Consider the following 19,692-nt stretch of genomic DNA (forward strand, 5'->3'; position numbering starts at 1 on the left):
CATTATTTCTGCCAAAAATTGGTAACTCACATCTAATCATTAGAAAACAGACAAACCTAATTTGAGACCCTCTACAAAACAACTCACCTATATTTTTCAAAACTGTCAACGTCATAAAAAGACAAAGGAAAGCTAAGAAACAGTTCCAAACTAAAGGATACTAAAGAAATATGACATATAAATACAATATGAGCCTAATTAGATCCTGAATGGAGGACAGACAGGCTATATTTCTATAAAGTACATTATTTGAGGCAAATGGAAAATCTGAAAATCAACTGTGTATAGGATAAGATTACATCAATGTAAAATTTCCTGAATTTGATAACTGCATTTGTACATATGTTCTTATTCTTAGGAGAAGTATTTAGAAGTAAAAGGTCATGATGTCTACAACTTACTCTCAAAGAATTCAGAGAAAATAATCACAATAATTAAATATATATCAGGCTGAACCATATTAAATTGTCAATATTAGGCCAGGTGTTTTTGCTGCTTTTTTTTTTTTTTGGCTGCACCCATGGCATGAGGAAGTTCCTGGCCAGGGATTGAACGCAAGCCACAGCAGTGACCCGAGTCACAGCAATGACAACAATGGATCCTTAATCTGATGCTCCACCAGGGAACTACAATATTAGGCTAGTTCTGACCTTCAAAAATAACAATTTCATATGGCACAAACTAAAATATAGAGTAATAGGTAGGCATAGCAAAATGTTAACTGATAAATTTAGGTGAAAGGCATATAGAATTTCCTTGTACTATTCTTCCAACTTTTCTGAAACTACAAAATATTTCTAAAATTAAAAGTTTGAAAAAAAGCACAGAGGCAGTTGGTGAAGTCAATAGACTAGGAATAAATATGGCAGGAAGAAACAGATTTAAAGACTAGGTCCTGGGAGCTGCCTCAGATTAAAGGTTACAAGAAAAAGAAAACACAAAAGGAAGAAAAACTAAACAGAATGGAGAGGATTAGCTATCAAGGAAAGAATAAAGTAAGGGAGTAAATCAATTAAGTTAAATATAGCAGAAAAGCTGAAAGTGAGGGAAATTAAGAAAAGATCAAAGATACAGTCTTATCCTTCCTTCTTCCTTCTACTTTTCTAGGTAAGAAAAATAGTAACCACAACCACTTAATTTGCAGCCTACCATCTACAATTACCTGCTTTTCTACATACCTGAAAAACCTTAGTCAAGAAACCTTCTGCTTTTCTCTGAGGGAAAAAGGTTACATAATAATAATCTTCACACAGATTTAGAAACTTACTTTCTGATACAGAGCTGAGGACTAAGATGGGCACGGAGGCAATGACGGCCAACATGTCTGCAAGATAAGAGAACCAAGAGTCAATATACATTTAGAGACCAATTTTAGTATATCAACTTTATTTTTGTACTATATTAGACTTAGGGGTAGAAGGGAAAATTAGGAATAAGATGAAAACAATGAGAGTATCAGGATCTTTGAGTTTTTTTCTAGTTGGATTTGTCTAGTTTAAATAAATACAGGGAATTCCCACTGTGGTGCAACAGAAACAAATCCTACTAGTTTCCATGAAGATGTGGGTTCAGATCCCTGGCCTCAATCAGTGGGTTGGGGATCTAGTGTTGCTGTGAGCTGTGGTGTAGGTCACAGATGTGACTCAGATCCTGCGTGTCTGTGACTGTGGCACAGGCCAGCAGCTGTAGATCCAATGTGTCCCCTAGTCTGGGAACTTCCATATGCTATGGGTGCAGCCCTAAAAAGCAAAAAATAAATAACTTGAAAATAATCATAAATATTACTTACAAATGCAAAACAAGTTTCAGCTGTACACAAATAAAAAGTTGGTAATGCTCAACAGAGAATATAGAACGCAATTTTTTTCAATCTAGGTCTTAAAGGAGGTTATGGTTAAAAGACAGGGTTATTTTAAAAAAGGGAGTTTCCACTGTGGTACAGTGGGTTAAGGATCTAGCACTGCCACAGCTGTGACAGAGGTCACAGATGCAGCTCAGATTCAATCCCTGGCCCGTGAACATCCAAGTACTATACGGCTCAGACAAAGCAGACACCTGCTGCAAATGGATGAATCTAAAAGGTTTAAAGAACAACGGGTTTGGAGTTTCCCTGTGGTACAGCGGGTTAAAAATCCAGCATTGTTGGAGCTCCCATTATGGCTCAGTGGAAATGAAGCTGACTAGCATCCATGAGGAAGTGGGTTTGATCCCTGGCCTTGCTCAGTGGGTTAAGGATCCAGCATTGCCGTGAGCTGTGGTGTGGGTCGCAGACACGGTGCTGATCCCAGGTTGCTGTGGCTGTAACATAGGCCAGCAGCTACAGCTCCAACTGGACCCCTAGCCTGGGAACCTCCATATGTGCGGCCCTAAAAAAAAGACACACACAAAAAAATCCAGAATTGTCACTGCAGCAGCTCAGGTCACTGCTGTGGCGCAGGTTCAATCCCTGGCCTGGGAACTTCCACATGCCATGGGTGCAGCCAAAAAAAAAAAAAAAAAAAAAAAAAGAACAAAGGGTTTAAGGAGGGAGGGTCCTAAATACTCAGCTGTCATTTTAAGAACTATCATCAAGTTCCAACAAGCTGGATGAACTTCAAGAAAAAAAAGGCTGCCACATATAATAGTGCAAAAGATATGAGAATGCAAAGATTTATTTACCAACCACATGAAAAAGTACCTGAAGATGATACATAAATTTTCTACTAAAAAAGTTGCTATTTTTGAAACATACACATCAATACTGAAACTGCTTTTGAAGCCCAAGACAAAAATGTAGTCAGGAATTCTATGTACAAAGAATTTAACTGATCCAGCATTTACACTGTATAATGAAAACCACATGATCACTATTTGCTTTTAACTCACATTATATCCAATCTTTCCAGAGGTATTTAAGAAACTTATCAGAGTGAAACTCCGGGACTAAAACTGAAAATACAGTGAGATTCAACAAAAGTTCACTATATATTAACTATGTTCAAAACACTGTGAGGCTATAAGATCTCATTAAAATCCTATGATCTGGAGGACAGGTCGTAGCTTGGTGGAAACAAATCTGATTAGTATCCAGGAGGACACAGGTTTGACTCCTAGCCTAGCTCAGTGGGTTAGGGATCCGGCATTGCCATGAGCAGTGGTGTAGATCACAGACGTGGCTTGGATCCAGCATTGCTGTGGCTGTGGTGTTGGCCAGCAACTATAGCTCCAATTCCACCCCTAGCCTGGGAACCCCCATGTGCTGCGGGTTTGGCCCTAAAGACCAAAAAAAACACAAACAAAAAAACCAAAAAAAAAAAAAAAAACCTACGATCTCCTAAAAAAAGATCATGATGTGCCTCACACCACTGATATTAGATGCATAAACATTTCAAGAACCTTATGCTTTACAGTAGAACACTAGAAGGGCCCACTATTTGAAGGGAAAATAACCCAACCAACACTTCCTTCAGTCCCTCCCTCTTTCTAGCTTTGGAGGCTAGAGGTGAATACAGACATTGTGTACCCAAGGCTCCCAGAAAGAAGTGGGAACAAATCTCTTTAAATCAATTGAAGTAATTGTGGCTCTGAAGTTGCAGGGCATGCATTCCTCACACCAGGCTAGGTCGTCACTCAGCTACCCAGCAAGAGTTTGCAGATGTGGGCTGGAATCTACATTGCTCTGTCTAGTGCTATTGTTTCCCAGACAAAGACCAATGTCAACTTGCCACAAGGTCCTAGCAGAAACTAGCAGTGCAACTGCATAAACTTATTTGAAATATGACAAGAGTAGATATCTAATCTATCCTTGTCTTTTATGTGACACCAGGAACTCTGAAAAGATTTCTCTTTTTCCACCAAGGAATAGTGCTTTTTATATGTTATAGCTGGAAAGTAATAATGCTTTGTTTTATTTTTAATTAACAGGACAGAACTTGTAATTTCTAGTTAGTGCTATCCCTTTCTAAATGCATTATACATGCCTCACCCAAAATGTAATCATAGCTCAAATTGTTTTTGAAACTCTTCTCTGTATTGAGGTAACAACAGTAATATAGAAAGAGGAGGTCTAGATCTGCATAAGCTGTGTAACTTTAGTGAGACACTGAGTCTCAGCTTTTTCATTTATAAAACGGAACTGATAGGAGTTCCCGTCGTGGTGCAGTGGTTAACGAATCCGACTAGGAACCATGAGGTTGTGGGTTCAGTCCCTGCCCTTGCTCAGTGGGTTAACGATCCGGCGTTGCCGTGAGCTGTGGTATAGGTTGCAGACGCGGCTCGGATCCCGCGTGGCTGTGGCTCTGGCGTAGGCCAGTGGCTACAGCTCTGATTCGACCCCTAGCCTGGGAACCTCCATATGCCGCGGGAGCGGCCCAAAGAAACAGCAGAAAGAAAGAAAAAAAAAAAGCAACTGATAACACTTAAACGTTATTGGATGCTGGGAAAATCACATGAAAAAAATATACAGAAGAGCATTCGCTAAACTACAATATACCACATCTATGTAAAATATTAATATTTCATTGGTCTCCCCAAGATCTTAAGAATTCACATCACCTTCTCTTTTTTGTCTTTTTTTTTTTTTTGCCTTTTCTAGGCCTGCTGCCATAGCATACGGAGGTTCCCAGGCTAGGGGTCTAATCAGACTGGCCTACACCAGAGCCACAGCAACCAAGGATCTGAGCCACATCTGCAACCTATACCACAGCTCACGACAATGCCGGATCCTTAATCCAATGAGCAAGGCCAGGAATCAAACCCAAAACCTCATGGTTCCTAGTCAGATTTGTTAACCACTGCACCACGACAGGAACCCCCCACATCACCTTCTTTTAAAAACTCTTTGTGGGAGCCCCTGTCATGGTGCAGCAGAAATAAATCCAACTAGGAAGCATGAGGTTGCAGGTTCAATCCTTGGCCTCGCTCAGTGGGTTAAGGATCCGTTGTTGCCTTGAGCTGCAGTGTAGGTTGCAGACATGGTTCAGATCCTGCGTTGCTGTGGCTGTGGTATAGGCCAGCTGCTGCGCACCAATCCGACCCCTAGCCTGGGAACCTTCATATGCCACGGGTGCGGCCCTAAAAAGCAAACAAACAAACCAAACTCTTGGTGGTGTAGAAATACTCATTTGCTGAAAATGGATTTGACTTTGGGGGGTGGCGGGGAACAAAAACAAAAGTTATTCAAAGCCAAGCCTATGTGATCAAATTGAATAAAAACCATTTTTGGTCCAAAGCAAAATGTGACTATGAGTTTCTCTGTGCATGCCCTCTAAACTTGATCTGATGGTATGCCAAAATTTAGTTTCATAAATGTCTGAGATAATAGCAACACTGAAATATTTATATAACCTTGAAGGACATGATGAAGCACAATCATTCACACAGAAAAGTTCTGACTAATGGTATGAGCACCCAACTAACTGCAAAGCTACACTGTAAGTCATTCTTGATTTCCTTTCTCTTATCTCCCCCCTATTAATATGCAAGGCATCACCTGATCCTACCAGTACTACCTAAGAAACTTCAGTCAATTGTTTTAGTCCATAGTCTCTTTATTTCTCACTAGGATGACTATAACAGGAACTAATGAATTGATCTCCTAGCACCAATCTCTTCTCTATCATTCAAAATTACCAGAGTTAAAAGAAAAAAAAAAGGGGGGGGGAGTTCCCATCATGGCTCAGCAGAAACGAATCCAACAGGAACCATCAGGCTGCAGGTTCGATCCCTGGCCTCGCTCAGAGGGTTAAGGAGCTGCTCAGTGGGTTAAGGATCCGGTGTTGCGGTGAGCTGTGGTGTAGGTCACAGACATGGCTTGGATCTGGCGTTGCTGTGGCTCTGGCAGGCCGGCAGCAACAGCTACAATTAGACTCCTAGCCTGGGAACCTCCACATGCTGTGGGTACAGTCCTAAAAAGACAAAAAAAAAAAAAAATTACCAGAGTTAACTTACTGAAAAATAAAGTTGATTTCATCGATCTTCTGTCTCAAAGTCTTTAACAGTTTCCCACTGCGTATAAGGTTCATACTGTGGTCAAACAAGGCCCTTCTCAACATGACCCCAATCCAACTCTCCAGGCCTATTCTCCCACAAGTTCTCTTCAGCCCTCTATACCTCTACTATGTTGAATGTTACATTTACTCCAGACAGCAAGCCCTCTTAAGACCATATGCCTTTGCTCAGGCTATTCTCTGAATGGACCACCCTCACAGCCTCAAAAACTCATCCTTTAAGACCCAACAACCCCTAAATGCTAACTTTGTCACCCCTTTAGCCTTACATGCTACACCTGTCATGCTCCCATACATGACAGATGTTCATGTCTCTAAATCAACATTATGTTGGTGTGCCCGATGTGGCACAATGGGATTGGCAGCATCTCAGAAGTGCTGGGACACAGGTTGAATCCCCAGCCTGGCACAGAGGGTTAAGGATTAAGGATCTGGCGTTGCTGCAGCTGCAGCTTGGGTTGCAACTATGGCTAGGATCTGATTCCTGGTCTGGAAACTCCATATGCCAAGGGGCAGCCAAAAAAGTGTGTGTGTGGGGGAATCACATGATGCTGCTTAATAATTAATCTATCTCCTTTGCTAAACTTTGAGCTCCTCAAAAACTGGCTGGAATACTCTGCATCCATAGCATCTATTATATGACATGTAGAATGTAGAAGAGGCTCAAAAAAATGCTTTGTGAATAAGTATACTTATTTTAAAAAGCAGTCTTAGGGAGTTCCCGTCGTGGCGCAGTGGTTAACGAATCTGACTAGGAACCATGAGGTTGCGGGTTCGGTCCCTGCCCTTGCTCAGTGGGTTAACGATCTGGCGTTGCCGTGAGCTGAGGTGTAGGTTGCAGAAACGGCTCAGATCCCTCGTTGCTGTGGCTCTGGCGTAGGCCAGTGGCTACAGCTCTGATTCGACCCCTAGCCTGGGAACCTCCATATGCCGCGGGAGCGGCCCAAGAAATAGCAACAACAACAAAAAAGACAAAAAGACCAAAAAAAAAAAAAAAAAAAAGCAGTCTTAGGAATTCAGAATTAAGCCTTATTTTTAGAGGGTGTTTCAGATGTAGCATTTAATATGACAAGCAATGTCCAGAAGGCTAATGACTCCTGGTGGCTTTGTGCTTAAGCTGCATGAACATTACTAGGTAGAAGCCTAGCCGTTCTTAGCTGAGTTCTTTATCTCCAAATTGATTTTGGTGAATCATTCCTTGCTAAATGCCAATGGAGTTTGTGCTACTCAGGTGGTTATTCATCCCTAGAGAGGCTGTGAACAGTTTAGGGAGTATATAAAATACAGAGCACTGTTCAAAAGCCATGACATACTATTCGGTGATAACTAATAATTTTTGTTAACCTAGCATTAAAAATGTTTAGCCAGCAGTTCCCGCTGTGGTGTAAGGGGATTGGCAGTGTCTGAAGTGCTGGGACTCAGTTTGAGCCCCAGCCTGGCAAAGTGGGTTAAAGATCCGGCGTCGCCACAGCCGCGGCATGGCTCAGACCCCTAGCCAGGGAACTCCTTATGCCTCAGGCCGGCCAAAAAAGAAAAAAACTAATGTTCAGTCATGATTTCTCTTACGTAGGTTTACGTTATTACTATTTTCATTCACAAATGAAGAAACCACAATCATGTAATCAACAACCTCAACTTGTCCAAAAGAATGGAACTAGTGATATTACTGAACTAGAAACCAGCTCCTAGGGTTCCTTAGAAGGTATTTTCCTTTGAGGTTAAATCAGCACATTATAAAAGCTCCAAATTCCTCTAGAGAACTAGAATTAGGCCCATAACTTCCATCAAGAAAAAAATGTTTTTAATCCCTTATTTCATCATGAAACTTCTAAAACGAACTGTTACAGACCCAACATGATTATTTCAAGCATGTTAATTCCACCAAAAAGCCTGTGACATCTAAATTATGATATATCAAAGAAATCAAAAGTACTCAATTACGGTCAAACTACTTGTAACAAAGAACGCAGTCTGGGAAGACTAACTCCGGCAGACTTTACGAAAAAAAAGACACATCTGTAGATAAGAGGCAGGTAGCAAAATGAAGGATTAAGATACTGATCCCTGCTCTCAACTCCAAGAGGAATCATTTTGTCACAGAGAAAACCTAAATAAAGTCTGTCTATTTTTATACTGCATGACTGAAGTGGAAAGAGAAATGAGAAGGCATTTGGGGAAATCAGAAATTAAATCTCAACAGCATTAAAGCTAACTTTCCATAACAAAATAGTTTCCAAAAATAGTGCTGGCACGAAACTATGCTGGGATTTGTACCAAGAGTGTCTAAAGTCACTAAAGTTGCTATGGCTAGAAAAGCTCTGAGCAGAAGAGGAGGCCTTGTATACAGTGGACAGTTCAGAATGGAAAAAAAATCTAGGCTATTTCTGTGGACGAGGTGACACTGTAGAGGAAAAACGGAGTCATCCATTTCCTCCACCTCCCAACTCAAAAAATAAACTAAAATTTAATTTCCTGGCTGCTGTGGGGTAGCAGAGCGACCACTATTGGCGCTACTGCTAAACGCAGCCGGGTAGGGGTCCAGGACTCTTGCACTCTCTGCCAGGGCCCCTTTACGAAACTGGGCAGTACCCACTCATCGCCAGCAACTGGTGTCTGCAGGAGTAGACGCAAAGGCAAAGTACACCAAGATCCCTCACCTCGAAGCCCAATCCCTAAACAAGAGAAGTCAGCTATTTACTTTCTCGGAGCTCGTCTCTGGCTGCGGCACTGTGAGCAATTTGGGAAAAAGAAGTACGAAAAGTGGGAAAAGTAGAAAGGGCGAGAGCCCAGCCACCCATCTGTAAGGAGTAAGGAAAAGATAATCGGCCAGTGACCCTGAAGCCCTACAGGGTTCACAGGAGCGGCTGGGGGAGGGGAGGGTCTCTAGGATTCCAGGGCGCGTGACCTCCACCCACGGGTCCCCTCCTTGCCCAGACACGGGGTAAACAGCTGTCAGCAAGACGTGAGGGTCCAGGGCAGAGCTCCAAAGGGCCGCCGGCACTGACTCCCAGCCCCACACTAAAGTCACCTCAACAAGAGCGCAGCCATCTTGGGTTCCGGCCTGGACGGAAGTGACGCCAGACAGCCTCACCACTCTGGTGAGGGGAGGGGTAGTGGGCGGGGGCTTCTGTCACGTGAGTACACTGGCTCTTTAAGAGGATTGGCAGCTTCTCTGGCTCAGCCCAAATCAGACTCTGCTGATTATTTCTGGCTCAGCTCAGTTCAGCCTCTTTGCTGATATATATATATTTTTTTTTTTTTGCTCAATTGGTCTCCGCCCCTGCCTCTCAGCGGACTTCTACCGTAAAGTACCAAGGCTTTCGCAAAATTGCCGCCGGCTCAGATTCTGCAGACTGCGTTTCACCTGCGGACACATTCATTTTGTTTAGCACCACAAAGCAGAGGACTTGCCCACCTTCTTCCCTGAGGATATCTCAGCCTAGTTTCACTTCCTACTCCTCCCAGGTAGGACTGAAAATGTCTGGGTAAGGGCAACTGAGACACCCAGGGAAAAAGATGCTTAGGCTCCTTCCCATTCTTAAGTGAACCTTCACCAATACAGAGATACAATGCAGAAGGTCCGTGGGAGAAAGAACCTCGAAGACCACCATTCCCAAGGACTGGGAACCTCCTCTCACCACTTCGATTAGTTTTATGCCTCACAACGACTGGGCTTGAGCTGCCACAAGGGCTAGCCGCCCACCAACCAAAGACAAGGCTCCCTTTTCCTTCTTTCAGGGCTATGTGGGTGACACCCACTGCCAGAAGAACCTGGGGTGGGGGTGGGGAGAACTTACTTTGATTTGTATACATAAAAACAGTTTTGAGGGATCCAAACACAGCAGTCACTTCCAGAGCACTTAGGACTTAAAGGGATAAAACAAGCAAGTGGAAAGAAATGGAAGAGCACAAAAGTTCTTGAGCCTCTTTTGAGGAGGGAGGGTGAGGAGGAGTGAAGGAGACAGCCCAGGGCAACTCCTGTTCTACAATAAAACATATTAATTACATTAATATTCAGATCTCATTTATATTTAGCACTCCTGCACTTTTCCTTTCAGGGCTTAAATAGCACAGATTCACTTGCTTCTGCATTAAATGAAAGTACTGTTTTGCATGTAATGCTGGCCAAAAAAAAGCACTTTAAAAAACTTCTGGATCGGAAGAAAGCTTAGAGACTCTCTGACCTGGATTTTCTAACCAGTTCAGGAATCTCCTCTGCAACATTACTGACAGCTGATCTTCACGACTGCTCTAACACATTCAATAATGGATACCTCAAAAAACAAGTTTCAGGAATTCCCGTTGTGGTTCAGTGGATAAGGAATCAGATGAGGAACCACGAGGTTTCAGGTTCCATCCCTGGCCTCGATCAGTGGGTTAAGGATCCCGTGTTGCTGTGAGCTGTGGTATAGATGGCAGACTCGCTCAGATCCTGCATTGCTGTGTCTGTGGCGTAGGCTGGCGGCTACAGCTCCAATTAGACCCCTAGCCTGGGAACCTCCACATGCCGAAGGTGCGGCCCTAAAAAGACAAAAAACAAAAAGTTTCATTTAGTAAACAATTTCGTCATGGAAATTATGTTAAAATACAGTTTTTTGGCATTCCCTGGTGGCCCAGCAGTTAAGGATCTGGCATTGTCACTGACATGGCTTAGGTCACTGCTGTGGTGGGAGTTTCATTCCTGACCACTTCAGGCTTAGCCAAAAATAAATTTAAAAAATAAAATTAATTAATTAAATAAAATACAGTTCTTTGCTATTGAACTTCTAGTCATTGATCCTACTCTGGCCTTCTTTATTTTTATTATTTTTTTTTTTTTTTGTCTTTTGTTGCTGTTGTTGTTGCTATTTCTTGGGCTGCTCCCGCGGCATATGGAGGTTCCCAGGCTAGGGGTTGAATCGGAGCTGTAGCCACCGGCCTACACCAGAGCCACAGCAACTCGGGATCCGAGCCACGTCTGTAACCTACACCACAGCTCATGGCAACGCCGGATCGTTAACCCACTGAGCAAGGGCAGGGACCGAACCCGCAACCTCATGGTTCCTAGTCAGATTCGTTAACCACTGCGCCACGACGGGAACTCCTACTCTGGCCTTCTGAAACTTCACATTAACAAACCTAATGAATGCCTCTTTCACTTAGCTCTTTAAATAATTTCACTTAACATACGTGGTACTGACTTTTTGCCAGAGTCTGTGAAGGTGCTTTAGGGGATTCAAAGATACAAACTTGTATATTCTCAAGAGGTTTATAACCTTAGGATCAGTAGAAAAAGAAAGAAGTACAACAAAAAAATTAGCAACTCAGAAATCTCATCATGGCTCAGCAGTAATGAACCCCACTACTATCCATGAGGACGAGGGTTCAATCCCTGGCCTCACTCAATCCCTGGTGTAGCCATGAGCTGTGGTGTAGGCTGGCAGCTACAGCTCTGATTCGCCTGGGAACTTCCATATGCTGTGGGTGTGGCCCTAAAAAGACACACACACACACACACACACACACACACACACCACCAACTTATGAAAGGGGTATCAGGAAAGGGGTGGGGGATAAAAGGAGAAAGTGATTACAACTGGAGAGATGGAGTTAAGCAGGGATTTTGACTACAACATACTATAAACATTTATTGATAATGGTGATTTTGCCTGTGGAGTTTATGATCAAGCCCCATTTTTTTTTTTTTTTTTTTTTTTTTTTTGCTATTTCTTGGGCCGCTCCCACAGCATATGGAGGTTCCCAGGCTAGGGGTCTAATTGGAGCTGTAGCCACCGGCCTACACCAGAGCCACAGCAACGCGGGATCCGAGCCACGTCTGTAACCTACACCACAGCTCATGGCAACGCCGGATCGTTAACCCACTGAGCAAGGGCAGGGACCGAACCCGCAACCTCATGGTTCCTAGTCGGATTCATTAACCACTGCGCCACGACGGGAACTCCAAGCCCCATATTTTGAGCTCCACAAACCAAATCAATGCTAATCACCAAACCAGATCTCCCACTGTGGTACTGGGAGATAAGGATCCAGCATTGCTGTAGCTGTAGTATAGGTTGCAGCTTCAGTTGGATTTAGATCCCTGGCCTGGGAACTTCCACTTGACACTGGTGTGGCTGAAAAAGAAAAAAAAAAAATAGAGACATATTAATCATGGGCTTCCCTGGTGGCCTAGAAGTTGGGGATCCAACGTTGTCACTGCTGTGGCTCAGATTTGATCCCTGGCCCAGGAACTTCTGCATGCTGTAGGCACAGCCAAGAAAGAAAGAAAGAGAGAAAGGAAAAAAAAAAGAAAAGGAATATGTTAATCAGCAAACCCACCAAAACAGTGGTGTAAGGAGATGTCTGGAAGGTACCAGGAGATTGGCTTTACAAATGAGCCTGCAATGGTCCCTTAGCAGAAACTAACAGTGACCTCTCCCCTCAATTAACCTCTAGAACCCAAAATTGATGAAATGAATCATACCGAAATTCAAAGGCTTAAGGCTAGGCCCCTATGAGCAGGGCTTATCTTAAAAATAAGCAGGAGAGAATCAAGGTCTAGCCCAGGCCTGAGGTGACAAAAAGGAAGGGGAAGAGAGAAGGGAAAACATTCCAGATAGGAGTGTGAGAGATTCAGTGAAAAGTTAAATCACTGCAGATGATCCCAAGGAAGAAAACAAAGGAAGCAACAATCAGGAGAGCGCTGGTCTAAATGATTTTTCCGGCCAGATTTGTCTTAAAACTCAGCTCTGACCATGTAGTCACTCCAGTTCCTAAGCCCAAATACCACTCCCCAAACTGCAGGAAATGTTTATGATGTACCCAATTAAATCACCCTCTAGTCTGTCATTTAAGGCCCTCCACGAACTGGCTTCAACTTTCCTGCACAGACTCCTTTCCTACAATTTCCCATATCAAGTCAAAGTGGAGAATACCCCTGAATATTCCCAGTACTTCACAAACCTACCCAATACCACACACATATACACTCCTATCTCTGTCTTCTCTTTTGCTATTCAATCTGCCTAGATAACCTCACTACCCATTTCTTCCTTTCAAAATTAGCATGCATCCTTCCAGGTTGGTCCACATCCAATATTGCCTACTAAACATGACTCTCCTTTCCTCTGAATTTCATTTATTAAATGAAAGCTATTTTTGTCTTTAATCTCTATTATGTAATTTAATCTTCCTAATGTAGCTCTATGTGCCCTGCTTCATACTCTTAGCACTTTGTTCATCACTCTACTATACCAAGCATCACGCTTTATGGTATTTGGTTATTGATGGATTTGTCCTCTGATTCTCCTCCTCTCTGCCCCTGTAAACTAGATTTTGAACTCTTCAAAGGAGGTTCTTAATTTTTATTCCTCTCTCTATTACCCATATACCCACACTTTATATGTAACTGGCACTCAAAATAATTTTGTTGTCTTGCTCTAAACAATGGGCTTAGATTTCAGCATGAGGCAGAGGGACTTCCCCAAAAAGAAGGAAGGTTCAGGTTATTCTTCCTTGGTATTTTCTCATGGAGAAAAGTTTTTATCTGGAAAACATCACCCAGGATGCAGGAAAGTGAGGGGAAGAGGAAAAAAAAAGACTCTCAAAGGACCTGGTCATCTCAAGAAACCTGTAATGCAGCCATAGTAGTCAAGATAAAAGGGATATCCTGTTTTCAGAGTTCTCTGGGGGAAATCTGCCTCTAGCTCCCAGGGCCCTGGGAGCCACTCTTAGGGAAAGACGCTGGGGAGGAATCTCCCATCATAGCCCTAGGATTTAGGTTCCCCTGCCCATCTGTCCCTCAGAGAAATGTGTTTGTGTCCCTTTTTCAGTCCCTCTCCCTGACCACCCCCCCAACATTCCAGCATGAGGCAGGGGGAGGCCAGCAGACACAAAGCCCTCAGTGTATAAGGTGGTATGTGGCCCCCCACCCATCCACCCAGAGGACACAATGCTCCTTCTGCTCCCTGTACTCTGCCTCCCTCCCCACCACCTCTCAACTGCACATGCCAGGCTGCAATTGGTTACTGGCTCAGGACAGCCCCCTCATACTGGGGCCCCGGGGGATTTTAAGGGGGTTCCAGGAACCCCCGCTCAGTTCCTTGTCCCCCACTCTCCCAACCCCGCAAGCGCTCTGGGCCCTAGCCCCTGCCCCAGCTATGGCTCCTGGGGCTCCCTCATCCAGCCCCAGTCCTGTCCTGGCTGTACTACTCTTCTCCTCTTTGGGTAAGTTGAGACACCCCAGTCTGGGGCCCCTGGGGCTCAGGTTGTCTCTTAGCAACTTTCCCACTGCCTTCACTTCACTCTCCATTGCAATCAAAGAGAGAGTGAGTGAGAGCAGGAAGGTGATATTCTATGCAGAGAAAAAATATATAATGCAGTTTGGAGGGAGGCAGTAAAGGTATTCTGGGAAGAGAGGAGGCAAAAGAGAGTATAGAGAGCTCCTCTGAGGTGGACCTGATGAGACCCAGATTGGAAACCAGTGACATGCCCCCAAAGCCATGCTGAGGGCCTGGTGGGAAGCACTGTTAGAGCTTGGTAAGAAACAGGTTCAGACACCTGGGTTCTGGTCCCTACTCACTGCCTAGTAGTACAGGAGATACCTAACCTTAATTTCCTTGAAGTGAAAATTCAGGGAATATGATCTAAGGATCTCTGAGCCTTTGTCTCTTGGTGGCTCAGTTTCTCTCTGTGGATTTCTTGTCCATCATGTGAATGAATGGAGTAGAAGGAAGGTTCTATGAGATTCTAGGGTCTTGTCCCATCTCCAGCTATCTTCCACATAGGTTGACCAGGCCCTTCCTTGCCCCATGGCAGATGCTAGGTGAGCGAGAGAAGTTCAAAACTGGGTTATTTGAATGGATCCTTCCTTTTCCGAACTGCCCTGAAGCCTCCTACAAGGGGTGAGCAGTAGGCTAATGAGGGTGGGAGGAGTTGGTCAGAATGGCTAAGATTCCCTGCTGTCAGCTCCTTGAGTCCTAAACCCAGAACCTAGACTCTTCTGGGCTGTCCTGGACTATTCAGGAGTGTACTGAGAAAAAATGTTAAGGACAGGATGTTGAGGAAGGACATGGTGAGGAAAATGGAGAGAGGGAATCTTGGAGTATAAGGGGAGAGAGAGTTCTGTCCCAGGACCTGTCCCACGCATAGAGCCGTTGAACAGACTGAAGGGCAGTGGTTGATATTTGGACAGAGGAGTAGAAGTTAGACTCAATGAATAACCTTCCTTGTTACCTTTGGGATTCTCAAGAAGGCTCTAATGCTGAGTGCCAGGAGGTGAGTCACTGACACTGCATGCTGAGATGGGAAATTTGGGACTATGGGGCCTGGAGTGGAGGGGGTGAGGTGGGAGGCATGAGCCCCCAACTTTGGTGAGACAATAGGCCTCTATTGATTTGGTTGCTTCCTCCCCCTCCCATAGAACAAAAGGGTCTACAGTTGCCCCCAGCCAGGGCCAGCCCACACACATAATCTCCCTGGAATGGCCTTCCTTGTGTGGGTGAGTCTTGGGAGTGGCACTGGGCCAGAATGGCCAAGAGGAGGGTGAGGAGGGTCAAACCAGAACCACAGAGGGCTCATATGCAGAGCCATCTGGGCTTGGGGGTCCTGTTCTACACCCAGCTTCCCGTGAGAGGGGTATAAGGTCCTTTCCCTCTCTGCCCCCAGGGATTCAGCAATAAGGACAGTTAGGCCAGGGAAGAAGATGTACATTCTCTAGTTATCTTCATTTTTTTATACAAGAAATTTGAGTTTGCCATACTATGAAATAATATGCAGCTGTTAAAAATAAGACTGATCTCAGAGTTCCTGCTATGGCACAGTGGATTAAGGATCCAGCATACCTCACAGCTGTGGCTCAGATTTGATCCCTGGCCTGGGAACTTCCATGTGCTGCAAGTGCAGTCAAAAAAGAAAAAAAAAAATATTGACCGCTATGAATCAATATGGAACACTCCCCCAGATACATATATTCTTTTTTCTTTTTTTTTGGCCATGCCCAAGCATGGAAGTTCCTAGGCCAGAAATCAAACCCAAGCCGCAGCAGTAACAATACTGAGTCCTTAACTGCTAGGCCAACAGGAAAGTCCCATATATTCTATTTTTATACATATATTCTTAAGCAAAAAAAAAGGGGGAGTTCCCATTGTGGCTCAATGGTAACAAAACCAACTAGTATCCATGAGGATGTGGGTTCCATCCCTGGCCCCGCTTAGTGGGTTAAGGATCTGGCATTGCCATGAGCTTCGGCTGTAGGTCAAAGACTCGACTTGGATCAGGGCTTGCTGTGGCTGTGGCGTAGGCCAGAAGCTGCAGCTCCAGTTTTATCCCTAGCCTGGGAACCTCCATATGCCGTGGGTGTGGCCCTGGAGAAAAAAAAAGTAGAATATAATGCAGCGTATGACAAAAAAAAAGAAAGAAACCACCACAGAACAAAAATATTTCTTCTAACTACATGTACTACATGTACATCTTGAGTTTATATTGAGTTTGATATATAGAAAATGGTTGTACATTAAACTGATAACATTGGTTATATCTGGGAGGGGACTACAGAAAAGGATTTGGTTGGGAGATGTCAAGAGACACTTTAGCTTTCTTTATCTCCATATTTGAATGCAATATGTGTGCCCTGTATTATCTATAATAAGTTTGTAAAATTATAAAGCCTGTGCCTAAAGGATCGCTTAAGCATTAGATACTAAACCAAAGGGAAAGTAAGACTTGGAGACAGAATCCACCTTTTGGAAGTCCTCAGGAGAATTCTATCACTGCTGATTTCATTTCCTCTATCAAACATGCTGAAGAGCTTGAACCAACACGGTGTTTCTACTCATCTATTCAGTTAGTCTAGAGAGACTTGGGCCTCAAAAGTCATCATTTCTGCCCCCATCTTTGCTATGGCCTCTGACTCCCTTTACATCTCTGGTTGTGCCCACATGTGCATCTGATTTCCCCTCTGTGTTTGCAGTGCTCTCCCCCGCCCAGGCCATTGTGGTTTACACGGACAGGGAGGTTCACGGTGCTGTGGGCTCCCGGGTGACCCTGCACTGCTCCTTCTGGTCCAGTGAGTGGGTCTCGGATGACATCTCCTTTACTTGGCGCTACCAGCCCGAAGGGGGCCGCGATGCCATCTCGGTGAGTGCCTGGAAGAATCCTGGGTTTGGATAACAGAAAGGGTACTTCAAAGAACAGAAAAGAGAACTTGGGCTAAGAAAAGGGAAATCCTTTATAAGCCATAATGCCAACTGTCGCCAAGTAAAGTGGTAAACTTTGTCACTCTGACTAGGGTCTATCAACACTGATGCCCCCTCCCAGTACTACCCTCTCCAGTCCAGAATCCCTGACCCTGAGCCTATGCTTCCCCTCCTTCCTCAGATCTTCCACTATGCCAAGGGACAGCCCTACATCGATGAGGTGGGGACCTTCAAAGAGCGCATCCAGTGGGTAGGGGACCCTCAATGGAAAGATGGCTCCATTGTCATACACAACCTGGACTATAGTGACAACGGCACTTTCACCTGTGACGTCAAAAACCCACCAGACATAGTGGGCAAGACCTCTCAGGTCACGCTCTATGTCTTTGAAAAAGGTGTGAGAGGAGGCGGGATGGGAGTATGGGAGGCAGTACAGAGAAGGGATCAGGCCTCCATGAGAGGCTGGGGGAAGGGGCAAAATGCCTGGTTAATGCCCTTCAGGCTCTGGGATAGTGGGCAGAAGGCAGCCTTTGTTGGGAAGTCTTCCAGCCCCAACTTTAGGGCTAGTTACCAAAGATACTTGTCCCTGCTCATTACCCCACTTCTTTTCCTTCCCCTCTTAGTGCCTACTAGGTACGGGGTGGTGCTGGGAGCCGTGATCGGGGGTGTCTTGGGGGTAGTGCTATTGGGGCTGCTGCTTTTCTACCTGATTCGATACTGCTGGCTACGCAGGCAGGCCGCCCTGCAGAGGAGGCTCAGGTAAGGGCAGGCACCTGACTCCCCTCCCCCAACCCCACGGCTCCGCCTCTGGGCGGGGGCTCCTCCAAAGGGTGGGAGGGCCAAAGGGAGAAGGAAGCCTTGACCCCTCTGCGAGGGGCTCCGGCGGGGCAAAATCACTAGCACCTCCCCCGCCCCCCCTTCCCTGCAGTGCCATGGAGAAGGGGAAATTACACAAGCCTTCCAAGGACTCGAAGCGCGGCCGGCAGGTTAGCGGGGCTTGGGGAGCCGCTGGGCGGCAGTCAGGGGTGGGGTGGGAATAGTCAAGCCGGACCTGAGCAGTAACTGATGTGTGCATCCCTCCCCACAGACGCCAGTGCTGTATGCCATGCTGGACCACACCAGAAGCACTAAAGCTGTCAGTGAGAAGAAGGCTAAGGGGTTGGGGGAGTCTCGCAAGGATAAGAAATAGCGGTTAGCGGGCCGGGCGGGGGATCGGGGGTCAGGGGTGGAGCCCTCCAAAGGCGCTAAAGTGGTGGTCATCGAGATGGAGCTACGAAAGGATGAGCAGAGCTCGGAGCTCCGGCCTGCTGTCAAGTCCCCCAGCAGAACCAGCCTCAAGAACGCCCTCAAGAACATGATGGGCCTGGACTCAGAAAAGTGATCACCACCCGCCCCCCAGGCCTTGCCGGAGCAGGGGGACCTAGGCTCCTCTCTCCCCCGTCTAGGTGCTTTCCTCCTTAGCTCCCCAGCCCTGCCCTGCCCTGCCCTCACCTCCTTTTGAGATGTAAGTTTCATTCCAAAATTCACTCCTTCATTCATTTTCTTCCCTACCTTCACCCCCCTGGCTCTCCTGAAGCCCAGGGCCCCATCCTACCCTTTACTTGCCCCAAGGACTGTGTGTTTGGTGCCTGTTCCTCTGGCACTGAGAAGAAAGGGACCTTGAATACCCCTGCCTCAACTCTAGGCCACCTGGTGTTTCCATCCCCTGCACCACCTAGCCTGTCCCTTTAGCTCTTTTCTCTCTGACCTTCCCTCCCCTCTATCAGGTGGCCCAGCTCCATACTCTGTCCTCCCAGCTAACACCCAGATCAGTCAGATCACACTCTCCTTCAGGGTTTATTTAGGTTGTTATTTTTTATTTTTTAATCCTTGCTTCTTCGTTCATTTTTTTTATCTGTGCCCATGCTCCACCCTCCTCCCATGACTGAGTACCAATGACGTCATGTAGCTTTGGCAATTCCTCACCCCCTCATTAAATCCTTAATGGAGAGCCAGCCCAAGCAGAGGGGGCCCTGATCCTCAAACCTCAGCTACAAGAATGGTGCCCCTTGACCACTCTGAAGCACTGTTCTGGGATTCAAGGTCACAGGAATGGAGAGAGAATGTGAGAGACAAGGAATCCTCATAGGTTGGGGTGTTGAGGAGGGGGCAAATGAGCCTTAAGAAATAGCTTTTAAATAACCAAAGAAAAAGCCGGAAAAACAAATGGGAAAAAAGGGGAAAGGGAAGAGGCTGCACTCCCAGCCATAGGGGATTCTTAGGATTTTTCTACATTCTGTATATTTCTTCTCAAACCCCCAAATATCCTTACATGTTTAATAAACACTGACATTTCCAGAAGCTGCTCCATCTCCAATTTCCTCATTCTCTTGGAAATAATCCCTGTCCCTTATCCCATCCCAACCTCCCACCTTCTCCCATTCCTCTCGTCCCCAAATCCTTCTCCTCCCCAACTAATTTCAGTTGTTAAGAATTTGATTTCGGAGTTCCAGTCGTGGCTCAGAGGTCAATGACTCCAGCTAGGAACCATG

General features: G+C 45.3%; 2 protein-coding genes across 2 annotated transcripts in view; one reads left to right on the forward strand and one right to left on the reverse strand.

The window, feature by feature from the left end:
• The window catches only part of SDHC (succinate dehydrogenase complex subunit C), a 33,684-nt gene extending 24,624 nt beyond the window's left edge, over nucleotides 1-9,060 (reverse strand). Inside the window, exons 1-2 of the mRNA NM_001444462.1 lie at nucleotides 9,016-9,060; nucleotides 1,268-1,324 (exon numbers count right to left, since the gene is read on the reverse strand). Of these exons, the coding sequence (NP_001431391.1) occupies nucleotides 1,268-1,324; nucleotides 9,016-9,035 (77 nt within the window). The 5' untranslated portion in view covers nucleotides 9,036-9,060. The remainder of the gene's footprint in view (nucleotides 1-1,267; nucleotides 1,325-9,015) is intronic.
• A 5,002-nt stretch (nucleotides 9,061-14,062) lies between these two features.
• MPZ (myelin protein zero) lies at nucleotides 14,063-19,501 on the forward strand. Its single transcript, XM_001925003.7, has 6 exons — nucleotides 14,063-14,192; nucleotides 16,936-17,102; nucleotides 17,343-17,556; nucleotides 17,785-17,920; nucleotides 18,090-18,147; nucleotides 18,249-19,501. The coding sequence occupies exons 1-6, from the start codon at nucleotides 14,126-14,128 to the stop codon at nucleotides 18,348-18,350; spliced, it is 744 nt and encodes a 247-aa protein (XP_001925038.4). The 5' UTR covers nucleotides 14,063-14,125; the 3' UTR covers nucleotides 18,351-19,501.
• Nucleotides 19,502-19,692: the final 191 nt, after the last annotated feature.

This window comes from Sus scrofa, chromosome 4 (genome assembly GCF_054392235.1).
Source record: "Sus scrofa isolate SSC_HxYL_T2T_F1_AM1 chromosome 4, Sscrofa_HxYL_maternal_Yorkshire_Landrace_v2.0, whole genome shotgun sequence".
In the NCBI taxonomy this organism is placed as follows: Eukaryota; Metazoa; Chordata; class Mammalia; order Artiodactyla; family Suidae; genus Sus; species Sus scrofa.